Source organism: Chiloscyllium punctatum, chromosome 3 (genome assembly GCF_047496795.1).
Source record: "Chiloscyllium punctatum isolate Juve2018m chromosome 3, sChiPun1.3, whole genome shotgun sequence".
In the NCBI taxonomy this organism is placed as follows: domain Eukaryota; kingdom Metazoa; phylum Chordata; class Chondrichthyes; order Orectolobiformes; family Hemiscylliidae; genus Chiloscyllium; species Chiloscyllium punctatum.
The window spans coordinates 35,419,511-35,445,318 of record NC_092741.1 but is presented as its reverse complement, the minus strand read 5'-3'; the positions used below and the strand labels follow the sequence as shown (position 1 = coordinate 35,445,318).

The 25,808-nt window shown below is 41.0% G+C and overlaps 1 protein-coding gene and 1 long non-coding RNA gene across 2 annotated transcripts in view; one reads left to right on the top strand and one right to left on the bottom strand.

Annotated features, from left to right (window-relative positions):
* mertka (c-mer proto-oncogene tyrosine kinase a) overlaps positions 1-22,280 on the bottom strand; it is a 112,434-nt gene extending 90,154 nt beyond the window's left edge. The window contains exons 1-3 of the mRNA XM_072551409.1: positions 22,135-22,280; positions 7,762-8,089; positions 6,302-6,402 (exon numbers count right to left, since the gene is read on the bottom strand). Of these exons, the coding sequence (XP_072407510.1) occupies positions 6,302-6,402; positions 7,762-8,089; positions 22,135-22,195 (490 nt within the window). The 5' untranslated portion in view covers positions 22,196-22,280. The remainder of the gene's footprint in view (positions 1-6,301; positions 6,403-7,761; positions 8,090-22,134) is intronic.
* Positions 22,281-22,778: 498 nt separating this feature from the next.
* Positions 22,779-25,608, top strand: LOC140457725 (uncharacterized). The gene is made up of 3 exons (XR_011953359.1): positions 22,779-23,241; positions 24,902-24,976; positions 25,465-25,608. It is a non-coding gene; the product is annotated as an uncharacterized lncRNA (long non-coding RNA).
* Positions 25,609-25,808: the final 200 nt, after the last annotated feature.

Here is a 25,808-nt window from a genome sequence, read left to right as displayed (position 1 = left end):
ATTGCAAACTAACCAGGACTTTTGGAAACGTTCTCCTTCCTCCTCTCCTGTTCAGAATTTCTGCATGCAGCTCACTCAGAATCCTATGTTTCCCACCAGCTGTGTGGCCAAGTTTGACTAGAAATTTGGTCAATAAGGATATCAAGTAAATGCTCACATTCAAAATGACTGGGGCACAAAAGTGCTGCATTAAACTACCCTACAGAATGTGAAGTCACAAAGTTGATTAGATAAGTGAGCTTTTAATCAGATTTCAGTATGGTCAGAAAGGAAAAGGCCCATGGGACCCAAGATTAATAAGTTCAAAGCTGGCTCAATGGCAGGAGAAAAATGTACTGATGGATGAATCATTTTCTGGAAATCAGTTTACATTGGGTGCTGAAGGGCTCAGTACAGGATCCCTCTCTTTTCATCACATGTGTCAATGATTTAAATTCAAGTGCAGTGATCCCTTCAATCATTTTGCTGATGATTTAGAGTAGATTGATAGGCAAGTAATTGCTAAGTTGGATTGGCCCTCCTTCTTATGGACAGGACACACTTGGGCAATTTTTCACATTGTTGGGTAGATGCCAGTGTTGTAGCTGCACAGGAACAACATGGCTGGTTCTGAAGCACAAATCATCACTACTATTGCCAGAATGTTGACATGTCTCATAGTGTTCTCAGTCTCCATTTGGAGAGGGAAAGCAAAGCAAAAGAATGCATAATGGTAGGACACTAAAATTGTACAGAAACAGAGATACTCTAGCATACAGGCCCTCAAAATCCTGAAGGTATCATGCCAAGGGACAAGGCAAGGCAAGCCTAAACACTTTTATTTATTAGAAAAGATATAGAACAGACAAGAGATTATGCTGAAAATGTATAAAACATAATTGATTTACTGGTGAGTACTACATGCAGTTCTGGTCACCAGGTCAAAGTAAAGATGTGACCACAATGGAGAGGATGTTTTGGAGATTTATAAGCTTGTTACCTGGACTGAAGAATTTTTGTTATGAAAAGATACTTGATAGACTGAGTTGATAAGAACAGAGGTTTAATTGAGGTCTACAAAATTATCAAATACCTAGATAGAATGGATGGACCCAATAACAAAAGGGTATAGATTTTAAAATAATTGGTAGAAGGGTTAGAGGAGAGATTAGGAGACTTTTTTCACCAGAAGTGAAGAAAACGCAATAGGTATTGTCCCTACGGACTTTGAGAAAGCATTTAAAAAGCACAACATAAAAAGTTATTTCACAAAACAAGAAGATCAGGTTTCACTTGGACAAAAACAATTAGTTTCAGGTTATCAAATTACAACTTGTAGGACATTTTGGTTTTGACAACCGGAGATTGGATGGTTAGTAGCTTTCGGCAACATGGTCAGCATTAGGACTATGGCTCTTTTAACATTGAAACGAAACTAAAAGTTCACAATTGGGAGAGATGGCATGCATTGAGAGTGATTAAACTTGACTTGAACAGGACATAGACAGGCCGGTAGAAGGGGCTGAGTGTCAAGTAGAATTTAGTTCAGAGAATTGTGAAAATGTATTGTGGTAGCAACATCCTGGCATCATCATTAACCAAACACTGAACTGGACCAGCCAAATAAATACCATGACTTCAAAACCAGGTCAGAAGCTAGGACTTCTGCAACTCAAAGGTCAACTCCCATCTCCCAAAGGCCCATCCAGGGATAAGTCAGGAGAGTGATAGAACACTCTCCATTTGCCTGGATGGGTACAGTTCCAACAGCATTCGAGAAGCTCGACAGCATCAAGAACAACGCAACGTGCTTGACAGACACCACATCCTTCACCTTTAACATTCATGCCTTCCATCACTAGCACTGAATACCATCTATAAAAGGTACTGTAGCAATTCACCAAGGCTCCTCTAACAGCACCTTCCATACCCATGACAAGGACGACAGACACATGGGCTCTGCCAACTACAAGCTGCACTCCAAGCCGGATATCATCCTGAATTAGAACTACAGCATCATTCCTTTGCTAAAGGAAAGGATTAAAGTCCTGGAACTCACTTCCTAATTGGGTGCACCTACGCCAGATGGATGGCCGCAGTTCAGGGAGGTGGCTCACCACATCACCTTCTGAAGGGCAATGACAGAGGGGTAACAAATGAGAGCCGGTAACATCCATGTTCCTGTGAATGAATAAAAAAGATTTACCAGAAAGGAGATCTGCGCTACAAGAAGGTAGTAATGAGCTGCCTTCTTGAACTGCTGCAGTCTATGTGCTGTAGGAAGGAATTCCAGAATTGTGAGGCAACAATAGTGAAGGAATGGTAATATATTTCCAAGTTAGGATGATGTGGCTTAGTAGGGAACTTGCAGGTGGTGGTGTTCCTGGGGTATCTGCCTCCCCTGTCTTCCAAGATGGAAGTGGTTTGGACTGACAAGTAGAGGATAACAGTTGTTTCATAAAAATGCAATAACCATCTCCTATCAGAGACAATCCAACCATTCCTCCTTAATATTCAAGAGTATCACTGAATTGGAGTAGGCGTAGAAATACCGTGGCTACAACGACAGGTCAGAGGCTAAGAATCCTGCAGACAGTAAGTCATTCCTGACTTCCAAGAGCCTGTCATCCATCTACAAGGCCCATGTCACAACTGTGATGGAATACTCTTGACTTGCCAGTGTAAGTGCAGCTCCAACAACACTCAAGAAGCTTGACACCATCCAGGACAGGGCAGCCTGCTTGTTTGGCACCAAATACATAAAATATTCATTCCCTCCACCACCAATGTTTAATAGACGTAGTGTGTACCAATTGCAAGAGGCATCACAGAAATTCACTAAGGATTCTCCAACAGCATTTTCCAATCAATGACCACTACTATCTAGAAGGAAAGGGCAGTTGATACATGTCGATACTACCACCTGGCAAGTTTCACTCCAAGTCACTCACTATCCTCACTTGGAAATATATCACAAGTCTTTTAGTGTCACTGGGTCCAAAATCCTGGAATTCCCTCCCTAATGGCATTGTGCGTGTACTTAAAGCCCATAGACTGCAGCAGTGCAGCTCAACACTATCTTCTCTAGGGTAACTAGGAATGGACAACAAATTCTGGCCCTGCAAGCGAAAGCCATGATCCCACACATGAATAAAGAAAGGGTGTTTAGGGTTTTGTGTGTTTGTGTGTTTTTGGTGGTAGGGGTGTAAAGATTATGAAAGGTTAAGACAAGACAGACAAGGAAAAGCTGCTCCTATTAGCTGATAATACAAGGGTCAGGGGACAAAGACATCAAATATTTAGAAAGAGATGGAGGAGATTTTGAAAGAATTTGTTTTAATTCAATGAGTCATAATGACCTGGAACTCTCTGCTACAAGGGTAGTTGAACCAGAGTGAGTTGACGATTTGAATAGGAAAATTTAAATGGGAACTTGATGGAAACAAACTTGATCAGGCAGAACAGAGGATTAGAACTGATTGGATTGCTGAGTAGCAAAACAGTATTGACGTGATTGGCTAAGTAGCCACCTTCATTGACACAAATCATTTTAGAACCCTTGGACTCCAAAATTTACTGCTTCAAAGAATGGTACAGGCAGGAACCCGCATCATTTTAAAAGGGTCCCTCAGAAGCAACTGAAGTTCGGTAACTCACAAGGCTACGGACCAACTGCAGAATACTGAGATTAGGCCCGACAGCTTCTTTATGGCTAGCATAGACATGATGAGCTGAATGTGTCATAAATGTTGACAACTCTACAAGAGGACAGAGGTTTATATTCAGAATTCAACATTATATAATCTTCCAAATTCACTTAAATCATCCGCATATTGATAGGTTTGTGGCAAAATATTGATCATGAATCTCTGAATTCCATCATCTGAGTTAACAGCTGGACTTTCATCAAATAAAATGGTTTTAAAAAGGAAAAATACTGACTTAAAATGGCCACAGCAATTAGTTGACCATAGGTTATCCCAGTTTCTCGAAACTGATGTGACATAAATAAAGATAGTCTGAGCTGAAGTTGACATTTTCAAAAAGGAGGAAACGTTGCCTGCAAATTATCCAGCTCTGAAAACTGTGAGCCCAAAAATAGGAATACATGAATGAGCTATTTTTCAAGCAGTTGCTTTGACAGAGTAGCAAAGAAAGATGCATTTGTAATTGAACTTGATACATTGATCTTTCTCTCTCTCATCCTGCTCTCTCTTAGTCTCTTTGCAAGGACACAATCTGGTGATAAAACAAGCCATGATTTGGAGGAGTCGGTGTTGGACTGGGGTGGACAAAGTTAAAAATCACACAACTCCAGGTTATAGTCCAACAGGTTTATTTGGAAGCACTAGCTTTCGAAGCGCTTCTTCTTCATGCTGATAAGATTAGATTAGATTAGATTAGATTACTTACAGTGTGGAAACAGGCCCTTTGGCCCAACAAGTCCACACCGCCCCGCCGAAGCGCAACCCAACCATACCCCTACATCTACCCCTTACCTACACTACAGGCAATTTAGGATGGCCAATTCACCTGACCTGCACATCTTTGGACTGTGGGAGGAAACCGGCGCACCCGGAGGAAACCCACGCAGACACGGGGAGAATGTGCAAACTCCACACAGTCAGTCGCCTGAGGCGGGAATTGAACCCGGGTCTCTGGCGCTGTGAAGCAACAGTGCTAACCACTGTGCCACCGTGCCGCCCACAATAAAGAAGCAGTGCTTCGAAAGCTAGTGCTTCTAAATAAACCTGCTTGACTATAACCTGGTGTTGTGAAATTTTTAACTATGATAAAACAAATTAGAGAAATATCACTCACTGAGAATGCGTAATACTGCTCAGGATACAAGCCACCAATTTACTAATTGCAGTTTCAGGTTATGTTCAAACTCAACATTTACAAAGACATAAACTACAGATTCATTTATCTTACTTTAGTACTGGGCACTTCTCCCTTTTTAAATGTTGAATGTGCCTGCGTGTTTGATGTTGTCTCTTTATTAATTTTATTGGGTTTAGCATATAATAAAATTGTTCTTCCTTTCCCACAAGTAAACCTTCTAATTGACATTTTATTTGATTCTAATGAATTCAATTACTACTTTCCTTTACAGTGAGGTATAGCTGTGTGTTAAATATCTCAAAATGCTGTTGTGGCCAATGAAAATGCTTCAAGAGCAGAGAGCCGATTCACCTCTCAATACTTGACTGGAACGGAATGAAGAGGAAAAATCTTGCAAAAAGATGTTCAGCCGAAAGTGAGGATTCCCCTTTAAAAGAAAGAAGTTGAAAAATGGTGGCAAGAAACTTTCTTACATCTAGCTCCAGAATAACATCTCCAGGGATCTTTCATTTCTACTATGTTACCTTTGTCTGAGACAGTTCAGTTGAAAGTTAAAACACAAAATAACTAAATGGCAGCTCCTTTGTAATGGAACTAACTTTCTGTTTTTAAATAATATTTCAGCTCAGTAGGCTCAAGGAGGAACTAATGGAAGAACATGGAACACAATTACTATGGAACTCAAACATTCAGTTCCTCTGATGATTACACAATTAAATATGCTATAGAGAGTTGTATTTTAGAACATAAGAACAAGGAGCAGGAGTAGGCAATTCTGCCATTCAATATGATCATAGCTGATCTCAACTCAATTTTCCTATCTCTCCATAACTCTTCAACCTATTTCTTACTTCAGTATTGTATATGCTATACAACTTTAATAAGTTAAATCATATATCGTACTCAACCTCAAAGTGTCTGCCTATAGCACCTCAGAAGTTTACAACGTAATAAGTAGGCCATTCAACTCACTGTATTTAAATCCGTCCTTATCTAAAGCAAACACTTCAGCTCCCCACTCTCAGAATTCCTATGTTTTTTCAGCTTCAAATCTTTCAATCAACTCTTCCTTTACCAAGTATAACAATTATTTTGCCTCAACTATTCCTTGTGAAAAAGCATTCTGTATTTCAACACTCTTCATCAAAGGAATTCCCCAATCCTTCTCTTCAATCTTTGTGAGAATTTTGAATGAACAAACCATCCCTCTCATCAATGACTTCCCAACTGTAACTCAGATTTCCCTTTCACCTCATCAAAACCTATTTTAATTTTCAAAGAGTTGAAGAAATAGTCTCTTGGCCTTCTGTATCCAAACAGAGATAACCCCAGTATCTCACATCTCTCCTCATAACTGTAGTTTAATTCATGAGAACATTTCATGAATTACTAAATTTTCCATTCATTTTGCAAGTGGTAGGAAAATTGAATGAGCATGACTTGATTCAAAGATGATGTGCTGTCATGAAAGTCTTACCTTCTATCCGAAGATTGATCTTCTCTGATTCAATGGGAACATTAGATATTAATATCCTACAGTTGTAGACACCTGCGTCAGAATGCAGTACATTGGAGATGCTGTTGAAAGTAAAAAGTATAGATTACTGTCAAGATGCATCAGACTTAATTTTTACAAACGTATTACTGTCTCTTATTCCACATTCATCATTCCCTTCTGATCCCTCCAGGAATTTCAGGAAATCTTTTGCACTGCATCATTTAGAGGTAATTATTTATAGAATCATAAAATCCCTACAGTGTGGAAACAGGCCCTTCAGCCCAACAAGTCCACTCCAACGCTCCAAAGAATAATCCACCCTGACCCATTCCCCAACCCTATATTTACCCCTGACTGATGCACTGAACCTCCACACCCCTGAACACTATGGGAAATTTAGCATTGCCAATTCACCTAACCTGCTCATCTTTGGATTGGGGGAGGAAACTGGAGCACCCGCGCAGACACGGGGAGAATGTGCAAACTCCATACAGACAGTCACCTGAGGCTGGAATCGAACCTGGGTCCCTGGTTCTGTGACGCAGCAATATTAACCTCTGAGCCACTGGGCCGCCAAAAGATATTTAAGTATCTTTGACTACATTAACATTTTTTCCCATTATGCATTGCCACAGAGATCTGTTCCTATTAACATTGTATTTATCCCTGTATTTATCCCTGAAAGTAGCAACATGTTTTGCATGCAAAATGTTAAAGAAAAATTAGTTACTTAAATAGTCATACCACAGAAAAACAGACATTTTCGTCCAACTCGTCCATGCTGACCAGGTTTCCCAAACTATATGAGAACCATTTGCCTGCATTTGGCCCATATTCTTCTCAATCTTCCTTATTCATGTACCTACACAAATGCATTTTAAATGTTGTATTCTGTACCTGCATCCACCATTTCCTCTGGCAGTTCTTCCATATACGAACCCTGCTTTGTATGAAAAAGTTGCTCCTCGGGTCCCTTTAAAATCTTTCTTCTCTCATCTTAAATTTATGCCTTGGGGCTTTGAACTCCCCTATCTGGGGAAAAAGACATTTCCTATTCACCTTATCTATACCCCTCATGATTTTATAAACCTTTACAGCGTCACCCCTCAACTTCCTAAGCTCCAGTCATACATTGTACAATCTGCTAAGTTGCTCATCTCTCAAATCTGCATCCTGTTCTCCCCACCTTGCTCTCAGACTTGCTGTAATGCAGCACCTGGGTTCAGCCTGACATGTTTTCAGGTGCAGGAATTTTCTTTGGTGAAATCTACTCTAGTAGGCCTGAAGAGTGAGACAAAATGGACTACACCATGAGCTGTGTTACTGAAGAACTTAGCTGAAATTTTAAACATTTAAAAATTTTAAAATATTGCATTAGGCCTTACCGTCCGAAAGGCGCGTGTTTTCTAAAACCAAAGATATTTAAAACATTCCTGTACCTGCAGCTGCTGAGGATCCTGGCTCTGTGTTCACTGATTGAAAAAGCAATCCCTTTGTAAAAGCAACGATGGCCATCAATTAGTTCTTTGCCATTCTTCAGCCATTCAATAGGCACATCCTGGTAAAATTCAGGTACATCAATGGAACAGTTGAAGCTTACAGGATTGCCTTGTGATATTATAATATTAGCTGCTCCAGGTTTGAATCTAATCTCTTCCCGAATGTTTGTTTCAAACAGGGCATCACTGGCAGCACTTTGGGATTCTCCTGCTGGTGTTGGCACATTCTGAGGTGGCACATGGGTCAAGGGAGATACATGAAGGACACCTGATGGGCAACAAATTACATTTTTTTTGTTATTTTTTTCAATACTTCTTCTTTCACTAGAGGTCTGACAGATACTTTGTGCAATTTGTTTGGTTTGCAGTCAAACTTAACATTTAACAGACAGTAACTCAGTGTCTGGCATGAGGATTTGGGGATTGGTCCCTTAGATTGAAAAATTATACATGTTACTCTTGGGTTACCTGGGTAAGATGACAGAGAGAAATTATGAAACCATATTATTGAGGGTTAAGAAACCAACCATATGAATCTCCCCAACTATTTAGCCAGCTTGGATGTCTTGAGGGTAGGTGTGCATGAACAACTTATTTGAAGTTTTTTTGAAACAGATAACAAAATAGCGAGTTTTGAGAAGATTTGTAGCTCAGGTTGAGGTTCTGAATGTAAGTTTGCTCGCTGAGCTAGAAGGTTCGTTTTTCAGATGTTTCGTCACCATGCTAGGTAACATCATCAGTGAGCCTCCAGTGAACCACTGATGTTAGTGACCCACTTTCTATTGATGTAGTTAGGTTTCCTTGGTTTGGTGATGTCATTTATTGTGGTGATGTCATTTCCTGTGATGATGTCATTTCCTGCTATTTTTCTCACAAACCCAAAGAAACCTAAACACATAACTGAAAGTGGGTCACTAACGCCAGTGCTTCAGCGGAGGCTCACTGATGATGTTACCTAGTATGGTGATAAAACGCCTGAAAACAAACCTTCCAGCTCAGCGAGCAAACTTAAATCCAGATTACAAAATAATGGGCACAGGAATGTCTACAGACATCAGTTATATCAAATACCCAATGGAATTCCATGAAGTCCCTTATGTAAAAACCTTAGCTAAAGTTAAAGCTCATGGAACTGCAGACAAATTATTGACTTCGTTAGGAATCTGGTTGAATGGAAAGATAAAGAAAGCATGAATAATAGGCAGTAACTTGAATTGCTAGATAGAACCTCTGGGTGACTCACAAGGATCTGCATTCCTACCTCAAATACACCTTGTCTTTGTTAATGACCTAAATGACAGACAAGAAAGCCACAAACCTAAGTTTGTTGAGTGTTCAAAAAGAAGTGGCATTATTAACAATATAGATGGAGGCGAACAATTTCAGAGAAATTGGCAGTGTGAAAAAGGTTCACAACACATTATTATTAGTGAATTTGTATTCTAATGTAGAGCAAAATGGATTTTAGTTTTCAATTCTGTGAAGGTCTGACTTTTTAAAAAATGGTCGGAAGAAGAGTCATATTGAACTGGAAACATCTTTCTTTCTCTCTCCACAGACGCTGCCAGTCAGCTGCACTTCTGCAGCACTTTCTGCTTTTATTTCAGATCTCTAGCATCCACAATTCTTTGTTTTGACTTACACTGCCTGCCTAACTCAAACCATCACAGTGACACAGTGTGGTCTTAAATGCTAAATCACTCCCTTTGTGCGCTTCTTTACTCCATTGCTATCTTTTCCTCACTTCAAATATCTTATCTTGTTCCACCCTCTCCTCTTCTCAAAAATCATCTTACCATGTTGCTACCATCCTCCCCTTTGCCCCAGGTTTCTCCACATGTTTCTTTCCTCAACTCTGCACTGAGTGACACTTCACTGATGATCTGAACCTCCAACTCAAAAAAACCTTTTCCTATTTATTTTGATGTTCTTCTGTCATCTCCAGCAGTTTCCTTGAAGTAAACTTCCCCTTCTCTGTTCATGACTAACCTCACCCATGTTTCCATTGTCTGGGCTCTTCACTCTCTTGTCCTGATTTTAAAAAACCTGTTTGCAAACCATGTCCTTGTATCCTCCACTACCGATACTCCCACACATCCTTCCAATCCCACTTCTTTGTGCAAACATTTTTAACCCAGATAAAACTCATCTCAGGCTACTTACAACACTAGTTTTAAAATCCAAGATACAGCTTGACCTCATGAAACAATGCATCTATGCTTAATTATGAATTTGATGATTGAAGTTTTTAATTCTTAAATCAAGAAAGACAATAAATGCACACATCATAATAAGTCCACATTTTTCTTTACAGCAATATGCTGTATTTGGAAAAGGATGTCATATTTCAAATAAATCAGTTCCATGCCATTTCATAACATCTATATTGAAAGATTAGTATCCGTATGTTAAGCGCTGTCAGACATAGTAGCAAAAAGGTAAATTCACAAAAATATGTGAAGGTAGCCAAGTTTAGCAAGCTCACTGACATCAGTGGTATAAAATTGTGGAACTTTCAACCTGCATTTGTGTTTTTGTATAGCTGACATTATCTTCATCTTTCAGAGGTCTATTTGATGCAATAGCAAACAGATAAACAATGAAGACTGTGTTTCAATTTCATTGTAAAAGCATCTATTCCTCACAAAAACAGTGATTTTAATGGGTTTTTAAAAAAATTATCAGTACCATCATTGACATTTGATTTCCCTCAGTGTTTTACAGATTTGTAACAACTGTTTAGCACAGAAACAGGCATTTGATACAACTGGACCATGCTGGTATTTGTACAAAAAGGCTTCTTCACATTCCCAATAGCATAAACTTCCAAACTTTCCTAATAATTGCCTTTATAATATTGATCCAAATGGAGAAGTGAGGGTGACTGCACATGACATCAATGGAACATTTGACCAAGTATGGTATCAAGCAGCCTGAGCAAAACTGAACCAAATGAGAATCAGAGAGTAAACTGTCTGCAGGTTGGAGTCAATACCTGGCACAAAGGTTGTGATTGCTGGAGGCAAAGCACCTTAGTCACAGGACATCTCTGCAGGAGTTCCACAGGGTAGTGTCATGGGCTCAACCTCTTCATCTGCTTCATCAATGATTTTTCTATCCATCATAAAGTCTGGCAATAGGTTGTTCACTGATGATTCCAGTTATATTTGCAATTCCTCAGATACCAATGCAGTCAGTATCCATGTGCAGCAAGACCTGAACAACATTCCGGTGCAAGTTTCAAATAATACTTATGCCATTTAAGTAGCAAGTAATGACCATCTCCAACAAAAGAGCACCTCACTATTGTGTAAGGGCATTTATTCCATGGAGTGACCTTGTAATGTTGTCACAGAGCTGCTCCTCTATGAACTCAAGTAGCATTGCATAATTGGAGTTACTGAGACCAAATATTTAGAAGATGGATGAAAGTTGACACATGTGACATCTAGTTATGGAGGATGTGTAAAGAATAGCTTTGATAACATGACAGTAAGTTTAGAAACTCATATATTTCAGATTACAATATATAAGAATAACTAGTATGAATATACAATAATAAGAGCCCTGAGGGAGCCTAAGTGTAGGCATAGTTTTTGACTTTGCCTTCTCCTTGACCATTCTGTCCTAAATGCAAACTCATGTCTGTGGGCATAAAACCACATGACAAAATGAATCATTTCCTCTTGGCATTGAATGGCATTAGCATCAATGAATCTCCCAAACTGTCAAAATCATGAGAATCACTATTGACCAGATACTGAACTGGACCAACTGTGACCACAAGAGTAGCATCAGGGTATTAAAACCAAGGTCCCTTTGAAATGTGATTTCCTGTGTAGAATTGAGACCTCATATAAAGGCTGTTATAGCAGTTACTTACCTTCCCCAAACATAAACAAATAATGTTCTAAACAAAGACAGTAGACAAGTTACAGATAAGAGTTATGAAAGCTAACAGGCCGATGCTGCCTAGTGTCCCAAATTCTTTGGAAAAAGCTGAATTGTTTGTTCTTATATAAAATGAAAGCTGCCAGTATGATGGAGGAGTGAACAAAGAAGACAATGGTATTTTGATATTGCGAGTTGTTACGACATGGAGGTGAACCCTTCTGCTAATTAAACCAAACACCCAGAAAAGCTCACTTCGCCCTGTAATCTATTAAAGTATGAGTGACAGAGAACTCACAAATTCCACTATTTAAAGAAAAACTATCAATTTATCTTTAACTCTAAAAATGAACATTAAACAACCACTATTTACAACTCTAAGTCTCCTTTCTCTTAAATGTTTGTTATCTACCTCCCAGTCTATAACAATATACTGTTTTGATAAAAAAAACACACATTAAAATTACATCACCTTAATTTCAAAACCACCAGCGACAGTCATCAGCGTCTGTCTTCTTCTGACTGTAGCTCTTTCTGGGTCATCTGCGGTCTTTTGCTGCAATGATGATTCGTATGAAAATGTACCTTTCATTTAGAGTGTGTTGCTGGCAGTTACTCTAGCAATGGCAGTTGGTCTCTCTGTAAGTTTCCAAAATGCCTGCTTCTTTAAACCCCAAATATCGGATCGTCTCCATTGGTTCAAGGTTGGCAACAAGCATTAAATTCAAACTCGATTAGGTTTTAGTGTCCTGGGGCATAATTTAAACTGATTGGCTACATTCAAATGGTTATCAAAACAGCAACCAAAACTCAGGTATTTGTTTCACAGCCAAATGTTACATATTTTCAATTTTCCAGTATACGCTGAGACTGCCAGTCAGTCACATGACAGGTACCTGCAAGCTCTCAGTGCAAAATAGCTTTCAGTCTCTCTTAAAGGTAAGTACACACCTTCAACTTCATAACAGAGTAGTTATCCCATGTTCACTGTAGATGCAGTGCGGATTGCCAGTCTCAAAAACAGAGCATATCAACAAATGCTCAGGATTGATAGGGGTAGTGGTTTCCTTGTCAGGAAGCTGCCGCCTCCATCTGGAAGATGTGCCAAAAGGAGGAAGACCCTGGGAAGAGTCAACTAACACTTTGGCTGGAGAGCAGGATGCTTGCCTTCACATCTTAACTCAGATTGGCCTAAGTTGTGACAATTGCCTGTTCATCTTCTGGTATCAAGGAACCATCCTTTATTGTCATAAATATGTTGCATAATTAACTAATGTATCATATCTAAACTGCTGCTTCTTAACACATAGAATGAACAACCTGAAACATTGTTATAAATAGTCATCTCTATATCGAGTATGTCATTTGGTCCTTCAAGCTTGCTCCGCATTCACTATGATCAAGGCTGATCCTCTCTATTAACGCCATATTCCACGTTTTCTCCAAACTCTGTGACGCCTTTAATATCTAAAAAATTGTCATTCTCTTTCTTGAAAATACTCCTGAGAGCTCTGTTGTAGTGAATTTCACAGGGTGAACACCCTCTGAATGCTGAAATATTTCCTCATCACAATCCTAAATGGCTCCGGATCTTGAGATGTAGCCCTTGATTGCAAACCAGGGGAAGTATTGTCCCTACATCTAGTCTGTCTCGTCCTGTTAGAATTTTATATGTTTTAATCAGATCCATTCTGATTCCTCTAAACTCTGGTGAGAAAAGGCCCAGTCGAACCAACCTTTCCTCATAGGACAGCCCTTATTTCCCTGGAATAAGCCTCATGAATCTTTGCTGCACTCACTCTATGATAAGTATATACTGTGTTACGACATCGCTGGAGCAGGTGGGACTGGAGCCTGGGCCTCCTGACTCAGTTGTAGGGATCCATACGGATCTCTAAATGAGGGAATATATTAAATATCTATCACGAACACCCAAAATCTAACAAGAAGCAAGGAATTCTCAACAGGAAACTCACTTGCTGAATCCCCATGGTCTGTCCACCATCCACAGGGTCATAGTCATAGAGATGTACAGCACAGAAACAGACCCTTCAGTCCAACTTGTCCATGCCGACCAGATATCCTAACTCAATCTAGTCCCACCTGCCAGCACCCACCCCATATCCCTCCAAACCTTTCCTATTCATACACCCATCCAGATGCCTTTTAAATGTTGCAATTGTCCCAGCCTCCACCACATCCTCTGGCAGCTCATTCCATATATGTACCACCCTCTGCGTGAAAACGTTGTCCCTTAGGTCTCTTTTATATCTTTCCCCTCTGACCCTAAACCTATGCCCTCTAGTTCTGCACCCCCACACCTCACGGAAAAGACTTTGTCTATTTACCCTATCCATGCCCCTCATGATTTTATAAACCTCCATAACATCACCCCTCAGCTGCCGACGCTCCAGGGAAAACAGTCCCAGCCTATTCAATGTCTCCCTGTAGCTCAAATCCTGCAACCCTGGCAACATCCTTGTAAATTTTCTTCTGAACCCTTTCAAGTTTCACAACATCTTTCCGATAGGAAGAAAACCAGAATTACACGCAATATTCCAAAAGTGGCCTAACCAATGTCCTGTACATCCGTAACATGACCTCCCAACTCTGGTACTCAATACTCTGACCAATAAAGGAAAGCTTACCAAATGCCTTCTTCACTATCCTATCTACCTGCGACTCCACTTTCAAGGAAATATGAACCTGCACTCCAAGATCTCTTTGTTCAGCAACACTCCCTAGGACCTTACCATTAAGTGCTAAGGTTTGCTTTCCCAAAATGCAGCACCTCGCATTTATCTAAATTAAATTCCATCTGCCACTTCTCAGCCCATTGGCCGATCTGATCAAGATCCCGTTGTAATCTAAGGTTTACCTTCTTAGCTGCCCAATGCACCTCGAAATTTGGTGTCATCTGCAAACTTACTAACTATACCCCTTATGTCCACATCCAAATCATTTATATAAAGGACAAAAAGTAGTGGATGAAAAGTAGTGGATCCAGGCACAATTCAGGAGTATAATGGAATACTCCTCACTTGTCTGAATAAGTGAAGTTCCCGTAACACACTGTAGAGTTTCCTCCACTAGCCAGTTCTTTAATTGTTCACCAGCATTCATTGCTGAATGTGACATGACTGCAAAGCTCAGACCTGATCTGTTGGTTGCAATCACTTAGCTCTGTCTAATACTAGCTGTTTATATTGCTGGGCATGCAAGTTGCCCCATGTGGTAGCTTCATCAGGTTGAAACATCATTTTAAGTGAATCTAGTGCAGGTACTCATGCACTCTTCATTGAATTAGGGTTAATCTACTGGTTATGATAAAACAAAGTATTAGAGAAACTTAGTAGGTCTGGCATGGTCAGCGGATTGAGAAGCAAAGTTCACAATCAGTCTTACCTGACTGTTCTTCAGGAGTGGAAAATTATGGTTTTAATACTGGTGACAGAGAGGGAGGAGGAGCAAGTGGATGAAATGGTAAGGTGTCCCGAACAAAAGACAAAGGGAATGGTACTGATAGTAAAGATTTTAATCTAAAGATTTTAAAGAAAATAGTTTAAATTTAACCTGCTTACCTCAGCCCCCAAACAACCTTCAAATCCAGCATGGAGGCTGTGTAATTCACTCCTATGTTTCTAGCCAGAACACCCCTGCCTGTGCCAACGATTAATCCTAATTACTAGCTCATCATGCCAGTTTGAAGGATGTAAATATCGACAAAGGGTAACTGAGCTTGGCAAAGTATCAATACGCAGGACTCCCACCTTGCAGTAAAAAACTTGTATCCTGACAATGGAGGCACTACAGAAATGAAATTATTTCTTATTTCCTTTCTGCCCCTATAATTGAATACATTGTCTGATTTATACACAAATAGTGGTAATTACATTTACGCAGTGAGCAGGTCTTCTGGAGTGAATTGGAGAAAATTGATAGGAAAAAGAATTCCCAGAGAAAAGAGCCTCATTAGTTCAGAGCTTTTCAGTGGATTAAAGTTCACATTCTTTCAGAGTCTGCCAATAGTTTTCACTGCCTTGCTTGCTACACAATGTTACCAGTTTTCTGAAATGCAAGAGAGATTGGGTGCTACACAAAAATGTCTTTTCTTCAGACCAAACATTCTCAAACCATTTTTTAAAAGGAAACAAAAACAAATAAAACTTCTGTGCAAAAAAAAATTATTATTGTTGGTATATGCTGTGTAGGAGAACAGTTTCTCCATTTTGATCTTTCATAAGATAATAAGTTTTGAGAAAGGCAGTTGACATGGGGTCTTTTAAACTAATAATGACCTGGAATCTCAACACCTCAATTTTAAACTAAATTTCTTATCTCTCAATGTGGCCTTGCCCTTCCCTTTCTATTCAACTTCCTCTAATCCCATAAACCTACCAGATGTCTATCTCCCGTAATTTTGGTACATTCCCAAATAGCAATGCTCCAGTTCGAATGGTAACATCCTCAGTTTTCCAGGCCCTAAACTCTAGAATGCATTCACTAAAACTCATCTGCGTTCGCACTTCTTGATTCACATTTTGTAATGTACTTCTTTTTCAAGCATTTGCTTGTTGTCTAACATTGTTTTATGTGACTCTGTGCTAAACTTTCTTTGGAATTATTCCTTTGAGTCGCCTTGGCATGTTTTATGATGTTATAGGTGCTACATAATGCATGTAGGTGCTGTTGATGTTAATTAAGTGTACAAACTTAATGAAGGCACTTTCTCACCACTTTGAACTCCACGGGACAATCTGTCCAGAGGCCATAATGCCTTAGACCATGCAAACATGGCTGATGAAAAGTCTGAAACATTAATGATTTGTGAAAGTTAATGCCCCTCAGAGATGGATTCAGAGGCAAGGGGATATGTGACTGCTTGGAAATTGCAAAATGCAGATCTTTCTGAATCCCTTGATTATGTCCAAGAAGGGGGAATTGCAAATGGCATTTCACGCCCAAAGGTCAATTGGGGCCTTAAGGCACAATCCTCTGAATAGGAGTCCACAAAATAATAACAATAATAATTGCAACAATAATAATGATCCCAACTGATGTTATTACCGGATAAGAGAGACCCCGGTCACATTTTGTTTTTGTTTATTTAATGAGGTGTTATTTCACTGAGACACAAGTAGACAATGCTGCAGATCTGGTTTTAACAATAAATCAAATGTTAATTGTGCAAAAGAAAGACGGATGAAATAAAAATAAATAAAATAAAATAAATATATAACACAATTTGAAGGGTTTCAAAACACACAACAAAGTTCCAACACCATCACATTACAGCACTCAAACACCAGATCACTTCTCTATCACATATATAGGTTTTACTGAACTGTTTCTTTTAAACCCCAGTCTTGGTAGTCCCTTTCTTAATTAGTCACACAACTAAGTTTAAACTTTTACAGCTTCAAATAATTTTATCAGGGTTCTAACCAAATACTTCTGGTCTGGAACTTTCAAGCTAAAGTCCTTACACTGAGTTCTGAATAGTTCTAAAATGTTCCATTGCCTTACTCTCGAAGAAGCTTTCTTACATCAAGCTTCAACCACAGTTTCTACAAATTGAAACCAAAAAATTTCCAAATTATGGGCTTTTCTTTGAAGCAAAATTTTATAAAATCGTTTCCTGATGTTTTTATGTGGAAGACAAGATCTTGCACCTCAATGTTTACAGTGTCCACTTGTAAAACTCTGCCAATGCAAACAAATTCTGGTATCAACCACAAATCCCTGACCCCACGGACCTCTTCTCTCATATTGGTTTATTTAAAAAAGTCATAATTCCAGAAACACTGGTACCGTAATAATAAAACATTCTTATATACACAGACCAAAACCCAGATGCCATCAGTTCAAAATCTAAACTAAATGATATTTATAATAAAACATATATATCACACCTTACATCACATTATAAAGTGTATTCATAACAAATGCAACTGCAGCTGCTTTCATTTTGTGTTAGTCGATGTACTCAAACAGTTGGAGGGATTCGAAAGCACAGGTTTTGTAATTGCCAGTAGCTTTGTATCACATTGCTCTGTAAATACAATTCAAACTCTTAATTCCACTGTTTGCACACTCTTATTGCATCTGTTGTGGAATAAAACTCTTTCAGCAAGCGAGCTATTCAATAAACAATGTCCTCAAGGACACAAACATATTTACAAAGATAAAATTGAAGAACAGTAAGCACATTGAAGAATCCCAAACAAGGTATCTGATTCACAGTCAGCTGACACCATGAGAAGAATCTTGAATGTTGCAACACAAATGAAGGTATTTTGATGTATCATGTCTGATGTTTATTTGAGACATCTATACAATTTGCAAGTGATGTAAAGTCATCATATTTCTACTGGACCATAGGGCTACTCTCTCATTAGGGAGAGATGACTGATAGTGGAGAGGTTGAGAATGAAAGTCCTTCATTGTCCCTCACTGGGGGTAGGAATTGAACCTACACTATTGGGTTGGCATCACAATTCCTGATGAAGGGCTCTTGGCTGAAACATCGATTCTCCGGCTCCTCGGATGCTGCCTGACCTGCTGTGCTTTAACACTAACCCCACTCTTGACACTGGCATCACAATCAGCCATCCAGGGCAACTCAGCTAACCAAGCCCAGAGCCCAGGGAGGACGTAGTGGTGCAGGGGTATCACCATTCCAGTCTGGGATCAAGGAGTCAAATCCAATCAGGGCAGATAGTGCAATCTGAAACACACTGTCCCTGGTGTGTAGTGTTTGTAATTTATTGCTCCTTAAAAAGAGTCCCTAAATAAAATCCCTACCACTGTGCCAGAAAGTTGAAGTTCAAATTCCACCTGCTCCAGAGATGCAACAGTACCAGACACCTAACCTTATTGAAGGACTCAACACTGAGTTCTCCAATTTCAAATTACCTCCCTCCCCATCCCCTGTCTCCATTCCCAGCTACCCTCCCCTCCCCGCCTCTGCTCCCTGCAACCTCCTCGATTCATTCCTCCCATTGACCAACCAGGTTGTACCCTCTACCTATCTTCACCTATCCCCTCTTCTCCACCCTGCCCCTGCGGCCCCCTTTATCTGCAGCTCCCCTGACACTCACCCCCAGTCCTGAAGAAGGGTTACACCCAAAACGTCGACTTCTCTACCTCCTCATACTGCCTGGCTTGCAGTGTTCTTCCAGCCTCCTGCCTGTCAATTTTGCACATAGAGTCATAGAGATGTATACAGCACGGAAACAGACCCTTCCATCCAATTTGTCCAACATGTCCAGATTATCCCAACCTAATCCAGTCCCAGTTGGCCCATATCCCTCTAAACTCTTCCCATTCATATACCCATACATATGCCGTTTAAATGATGCAATCGTACCAGCCTCTACCACTTCCTCTGGCAGCTTGATCCATACACACACCACCCTCTGCGTGAAAAGATTGCCACTTAGGTCCCTTTCATATCTTTCCCCTCTCACACTAAACCTATGCCCTCTAATTCTGGACTCCCCCACCCCAGGGAAAAGACTTTGCCTATTTATCCTATCCATGCCCCTCATGACTTTATAAGCCTCTATGAGGTCACCCCTCAGCCTTCGATGCTCCAGGGAAAACAGCCCCAGCCAATTCAGCCTCTGCCTATAGCTCAAATTCTCCAAACCTGGCAACATCCTTGTAAATTTTCTCTGAACCCTTTCAAGTTTCACAACATCTTTCAGCTAGGAAGGAGACTGGAATTGCATGCCATATTCCAAAAGTGGCCTAACCAACATCCTGTACAGCTGCAACATGACCTCCCAACTCCTATAGACTGCAGATGCTGGAAATCAGAGTCTAGATGAGAGTGGTGCTGGAAAAGCACAGCAGGCCAGGGAGCAGGAAAATCTCCCAGATGCTGCCTGACCTGCTGTGCTTTTCCAGCACCACTCTCATCTAGACTCCCAACTCCAATACTCTATGCTCTGATCTATCTACCTGCAACTCCACTTTCAAGGAGCTATGAACCTGCACTCCAAGGTCTCTTTGTTCAGCAACACTCCCTAGGACCTAACTATTAAATGTACAAGTCCTAGCAAACCATTAATTAAAATACATGTGTTGTAATTTAAATCTATAGGTGAATGAAGCCACTTTTAACTGTTTATCATTGAATAGCACCCACATATATGCAACGACAAAAGTCACAAAATAGTGAAATTCAAACATACAAGTCAAAGCTGTTTATAGGACCAGTGAAAGAAAATTAGATCCCCAGCAATCAGACTTTACAAATCCAAGAGGTTTACTTTGGCTTTGTCAGCCAGCACCAGGAATCTGTCACGTAAGAAGACCGCATTGCTAACAGGGTATTTCAACCGAGATGGGTCACGGGTCTTTAGATTGGAATTCCATGGACTATGTGAAGTCGTTAGCTTCCTGACCGCCTTGAACCAGACAACACATTATAAAGATAGAAAAGTTACTTTTTGGCTTTATTGAGACAGAAAATACATTTTTGTTTGAAAATAAAATGTTACCAAAAATAAATAAAACGTTTCAGTTTTCCAAAGACAAAAGAATGATAGAGCAGGACAGAAGGAAAATAGTAATGAGGACGCTTTGAAAGCACGATTGAAGAAGTCTTTTTCTGGAATGCTTTTGAAAGTACTGATAGAATGCACAGGATGCAATGATTTCAAAATGTGCAGGTGCCACTGAACTTCACAAGGATGGATATGGAGTGGGTTGGAGGGGAAGAGAATGGAGGTTCAGTTCGGAATAAATTCTGGAGACTTGGTGTAAGGTAGGTGAAATACAAAATGTTTGTTAACACTATGTCCAAAATGTGTTTATGCAATGGTGAGGGAGGTAGAAACAGATGAGATAAAGGAATTTTGACATAAGCCAAATTTCTCAGTTTAACCCTTTTACCATTATTCACCTTTCTTTTAGTCTCCACACCAAAACTGCAATGCTAATTCCAGAATTAAGGGTGTTTCAGCCAGGATGTGGAAGACCATTGAAGTACACATTGTCATGAGTCCAGTACCTCAACAATTGGGGGATGTGCCTTGTGTCCAGTCAAAAACTCTCCACAGACCTCAGCATATTATAATGGTAATACCTCCAGTGCAGGAGAGAGGAAGTGCTACACTGTCAAAGATGCTCTCTCTGGTGCACATTATAGATCCCTCAGTGCAATTCAAAGAAAACCAGGGCCACCATAAGGCACAATAATCCCACAGTCAAATGAGATCGGAGTCAAAAGGTGTGGTGCTGGAAAAGCACAGCCAGTCAGGCATCAGGAATTTCTGATGAGGGTCTTATGCTCGAAACGTCGACTCTCCTGCTCCTCGGATGCTACCTGACTGGCTGTGCTTTTCCAGCACCACACTTTTTGACTCTGAACTTGCAGTCCTCGCTTTCTCCTAATTAAATGGGGTCGTCCGGACTTATCGGGATAAGCATGTTTAGGACGGTTCATTACGTTTAAAGCGCTACAAAAAATAAATAGGTAATGTTTAGTTTTCATTGTTGGAATTCTGTGTTCAGACTAGTTGCTACTCTTGCATTTCTGCAACGATGGCTCAAACTCATAGTACTTCAAGTCGAAGCCTCTCTGGGACATCCGGAGGCCACGAAGGGGTCTGCATCGATGCAAGTTACGACCACCCTCCCCCATTGCAATAACCAACTACTGTCAGTCACAATCAGCAAACCGCAGGGTACGAGGATAACCAGGCTTCCAATGTTTTCATTGTGATTGCTACTTTCGCTAACCCTCCCCCCATTCTGGCAAACTAAACATTCCCAACAATTAAAAGTAAGTCCAGAAATTAAAATAACTCAGCGCATTCACACAACTGCTTTTATTTCGCTCATTTACTTTCGACAAATGAGATGGGGGGGTGGAAATGTTGGCGAAAACCATTAAGTTTGATATATATATGTTATATAATATATACTGTACATGTATCGCCTTCATATCAACAAAAATGTGAACAGACTGAAATCATGCAACAGGTCTGTCCACTTGCATCCAAAAAAGATCTTTAAAAAACCTTGGAGATCCTTTTCTCATATGTTGTGTGGTTAGCAGTTTTCGTTTTTTAAAGTTTCAAATCCACAGAACTGGAAAATACTATAAAAAATCTAAATGTATAAATCCAGGTTACCGATCTCATCAGACACATCAAGAATGGAAGAGTGTTAAAGAGCACGGTGCGGCTCATTTGGGGTTCTATTCACTTATTTTCCTTGCACTTTCATCTGAATTTAGCTCTGGGAAAACGTCCCCCCCCGCCTCCCATTCCGAGATATCACACTATGTCAATTACAATCCGAAAGAGAAGTGTTTATACATATTTATCTCCAGGTGCGAGCGCGGCACAGACTTGGTTCATTTCATTTGCAAGTCGACCCCACGTCCCATAAAACTATCTCGCAACTCACCGGATCCGCGGGCAAAATGAAGGAGCAAAGTGAATGCCCACAAGTTGGAGCGAGGTTTCATCCTGGAGGAGTAGTGTTGTCGGCGGCAGCTCTCCCTGAATGTAGTCACGGTGCTGGACTCGGCGGCTGCAGGGAACTCCGCAGCAGCAACTCTTCCCTCAAGTGTAATCACAACTTTGTGGCGCTGGGTTTCGCCTGTTTTGACCAGAGCAGTCACGATGGTGTGCTAAAGTTACCAACATCTGAGGAAGCGCTGATTAATATTGCTGACTGCACGGCGGCGACTTTCTGAACCTACCCCCATCCAACACAGACAGAAAAGAAATCCCTGTGTGAGGCGGCTCTGCAGAGGCACGTGATCCCAGCCAAGTTGCAAATGAATTTCATGGGCATTCACTCACTTCGATCGAGCATGAATTTCGCTGCTAAACACCGAACAGTTCACATGTTGTAGGGCAGAGGTGTTGCATTCTGCACTGGCGCTCTTGTGTTAAATCCGGATTGCTGAGATTAACCTGCCCGTGCACCTCTCTCCCATCCACGACCTGGGTTTGTAGCTTCGATATCCCCACCTCCTACAACAGAGCCTCCAACCCCCGTCCAAACCTGGCACGTTACTGCTCCCTTGGCACTGAGAGAGAGAGATACTCCTCAGGAAGACACTTGAAGCTTTCTGGTTGCCGATAAAGAATTTTACTGCCACTAGCGATCATGATGGACTGCTGTGGAGGCAAAAACGAACCGATATTTGTCTCAACTTTCAGGGATTTAACAAAATAAGCTTGTGAAGCCTTTATTTCAGTCCAGTAAAATGAGTCAAATGAGGTTTTTTTGCACTCCTGGGGAATTCTGAACGAAATTCCATATCCCAAGTTCGGCTACAGAAATAGAAGTCTGTGGCTTTGACAGGTTTCCGATTTTAAAGTTGAACCCTTTAAACTGACAAGATATACGGGTGCGACTGTATTATAGAAATGCGTACGTTGTAATCTCGTGGCCAATAGCTACAGCAGAAAACGATTGCGAACCTACAAGACTAACGGAAAAAAACCCAACACCTCCCCAGGAGCTGACTGTTCGAATAAAATGTGCTCGATACAATTCCAGGTATTATATTTCTCTCTAACCACAAATTGTTAATCGCAGCCAAAGGGATTTTGTACCGATGGGTGAAACAATTCGATATTGTCAATAAACAAATCTCGAGGTAATTTAAATCACTGTATCAATAACAAGGTCCAAATATGCATTAATTCGAATTAAGAAATAAAAACAAAAATACCTTTGTGCTGATTTGTTTACATCGCTTAACTCCGATTATTGGATATTTGGATTTTTGAATTAACATTACAAGACTATAACGTGTTTTGTTACTAATCCTACTTAACCGCATTTCGCGCTGTAACGTAATAAATGTATTTGAATTATGCTACTTTGAAACCAGCAAATGTGATTACGGGAAAGCTTGACAAGGAATATTGGACATACTGGACAGGTCAGACAGTATTCCCTTTCAGACAAATAGAGATAGTGAAGTACACAAGCCGGAGGCTGGAAGAACACAGCAAGCCAGGCAGCATCAGGAGGTGAAGAAGTCAATGATTCGGGTTTAATACTTATTCAGGACTTGGGTGAGGGTGAGGGGAGCTGCAGATGGCGGGGGAGGGGGGGGGGCGTGGGTGGGGCTGGGTTTTGGATGGGGAGAGGGGCAGAGTGGTGAAGTTGTGATAGGTGAACACAGGTAGAGGGTGCAACCTGGCTGGGGTGATGGGAAGTGGGCTGGGCCACCTCATATGTTGTGTGGCCTACACAAAGCCTCCATATCTTTCAAAGAGTCATACAGCACAGAAACAGACCCTTCAGCCCATGCCAACCAGACATCCCAATCTAACCAAGTCCCGTTTGCCAGCACTTGGCCATTATTCTTCTGAACCTTCATATTCATATACCCATCCAGATGCCTTTTAAATGCTGGAATTGTACCAGCCTCCACCACTTCCTCTGGCAGTTTGTTCCATACACACATCTGGGAAGGTCAAGATGGATCATTCACCCAGCATTTCTAGCTGAAGAGTTTTGAAATACTTCAGTTTTATCTTTGCACTGATTTGTCATGCTTTCTCATTATTTAGTATGTGTAGTCTTCTCCCCCAGTGCTTTGTTCCCCCTAAGTCACTATTCATGACTTAACGTGCCAGACTTGCAGAGCTTCAACCTGAGCCATTAGATGTGGAATCGCTTAGTTCTGTCTGTCATTTGCTGTTTATGCCACTTGGCATAAATGGAATCCTGTTTTGTAGCTTCATCAGGTTGTCACCTCATTTTAGGTATGGCTGGTTCTGCTCCTGGCATACTTTCCTGAACCAGAGTTGAGCGTCTGGTTTGATGCTGATTGTACATTGGGGATGTATCAGGCCATGGGGTTGCACATTATGTTGGAGTACAATTCTGCTCTTGCTGATGGCCTACACTATCTCCTGGATGCCCAGCCTTGAGTTGCTAGATTTCGTCAAAAGTCATTCCATTTAGCATGTTGATAATGTTCAGTTTGAAGGTGGAACTTTGTGTCCATAAGGAACATTCAGGTGGTCACTCTTATGAGTCCTGTCATGGACAGTTGAATCTGCAACAAGAAAATTGGTAAGGCTGCTATCAAAGTTACAGACCTGGACACAGTTTATGATCATGAACATAAATATGACCTGAATTATCTTGTTCATAAAGTTCTGTGAAGATATGGACTAAATGAATATGTCTCATATTCTAGGTGTAGCTGCTTCATTATTTTGAAGAAGACAAGCGGGAGGCTGGAAGAACACAGCAAGCCAGGCAGCATCAGGAGGTGAAGAAGTCAATGTTTCGGGTTTAACACTTATTCAGGATTGGGGATGAGGGTGGGGCAAGCTGCAGATGGTGGGGGGGGGGGGGGGGGGTGGTGTTGGGTGGGGAGAGGGGCAGAGTGGTGAAGTAGTGATAGGTGAACACATGTGGAGGGTACAGCCTGTTTGGGGCGATGGGAAGAATGAATCAAGTTGGTGTCTGGAAGGAAGGGTCAGTAAGTGGAATGGAAGGAAGGAGGAGGGACTGGAAAGGGAGTTGGGGGAAGGGGAGGGAGTTACTTGAAATTAGAGAACTCAATGTTGAGTCCTCTGAGCTGTAGGTTGCCCAGGCAGAAGATGAAGTATTGTTCCTCCAGTTTTCACTGTGGCAATAGAGGAGGCCGAGGATGGTCATCTCGGAGAAGAATGGGAAGGGGAATTGAAATGGGAGGTGACTGGGAGATGTTCAGCAAAATGTGCCCTTACTTTACGTTTGATCTCATCAATATAGAGAAGACCACCTCGGGAGCACCGGATACAGTAAACGAGGTTGGAGTAGAGACAGGTGAAGCTCTGTCTCACCTGGAAGGACCGTTTGGAGACCTGGATGGAGGTGAGAGGGGTGGTGTACCAGCAGGTATTGCATCCTTTATGGTTGTGGGGAAGGTTTGATTGAGTTCTTAGGGAGGGGTGGGGGAGTGGAGGGGGGGGGGGGGGTAGTGTGTCGATGGGAAGTATAGTGTGAACCAAGGAGTGATGAAGGGAGCAGTCCTTGCGGCAGGCAGAGAGGGATGGTAAGGAGAAGATGTGGTGGGGTCTACTTGGAGTTGGTAGAGGTGTTTAAGAATGTGGAGA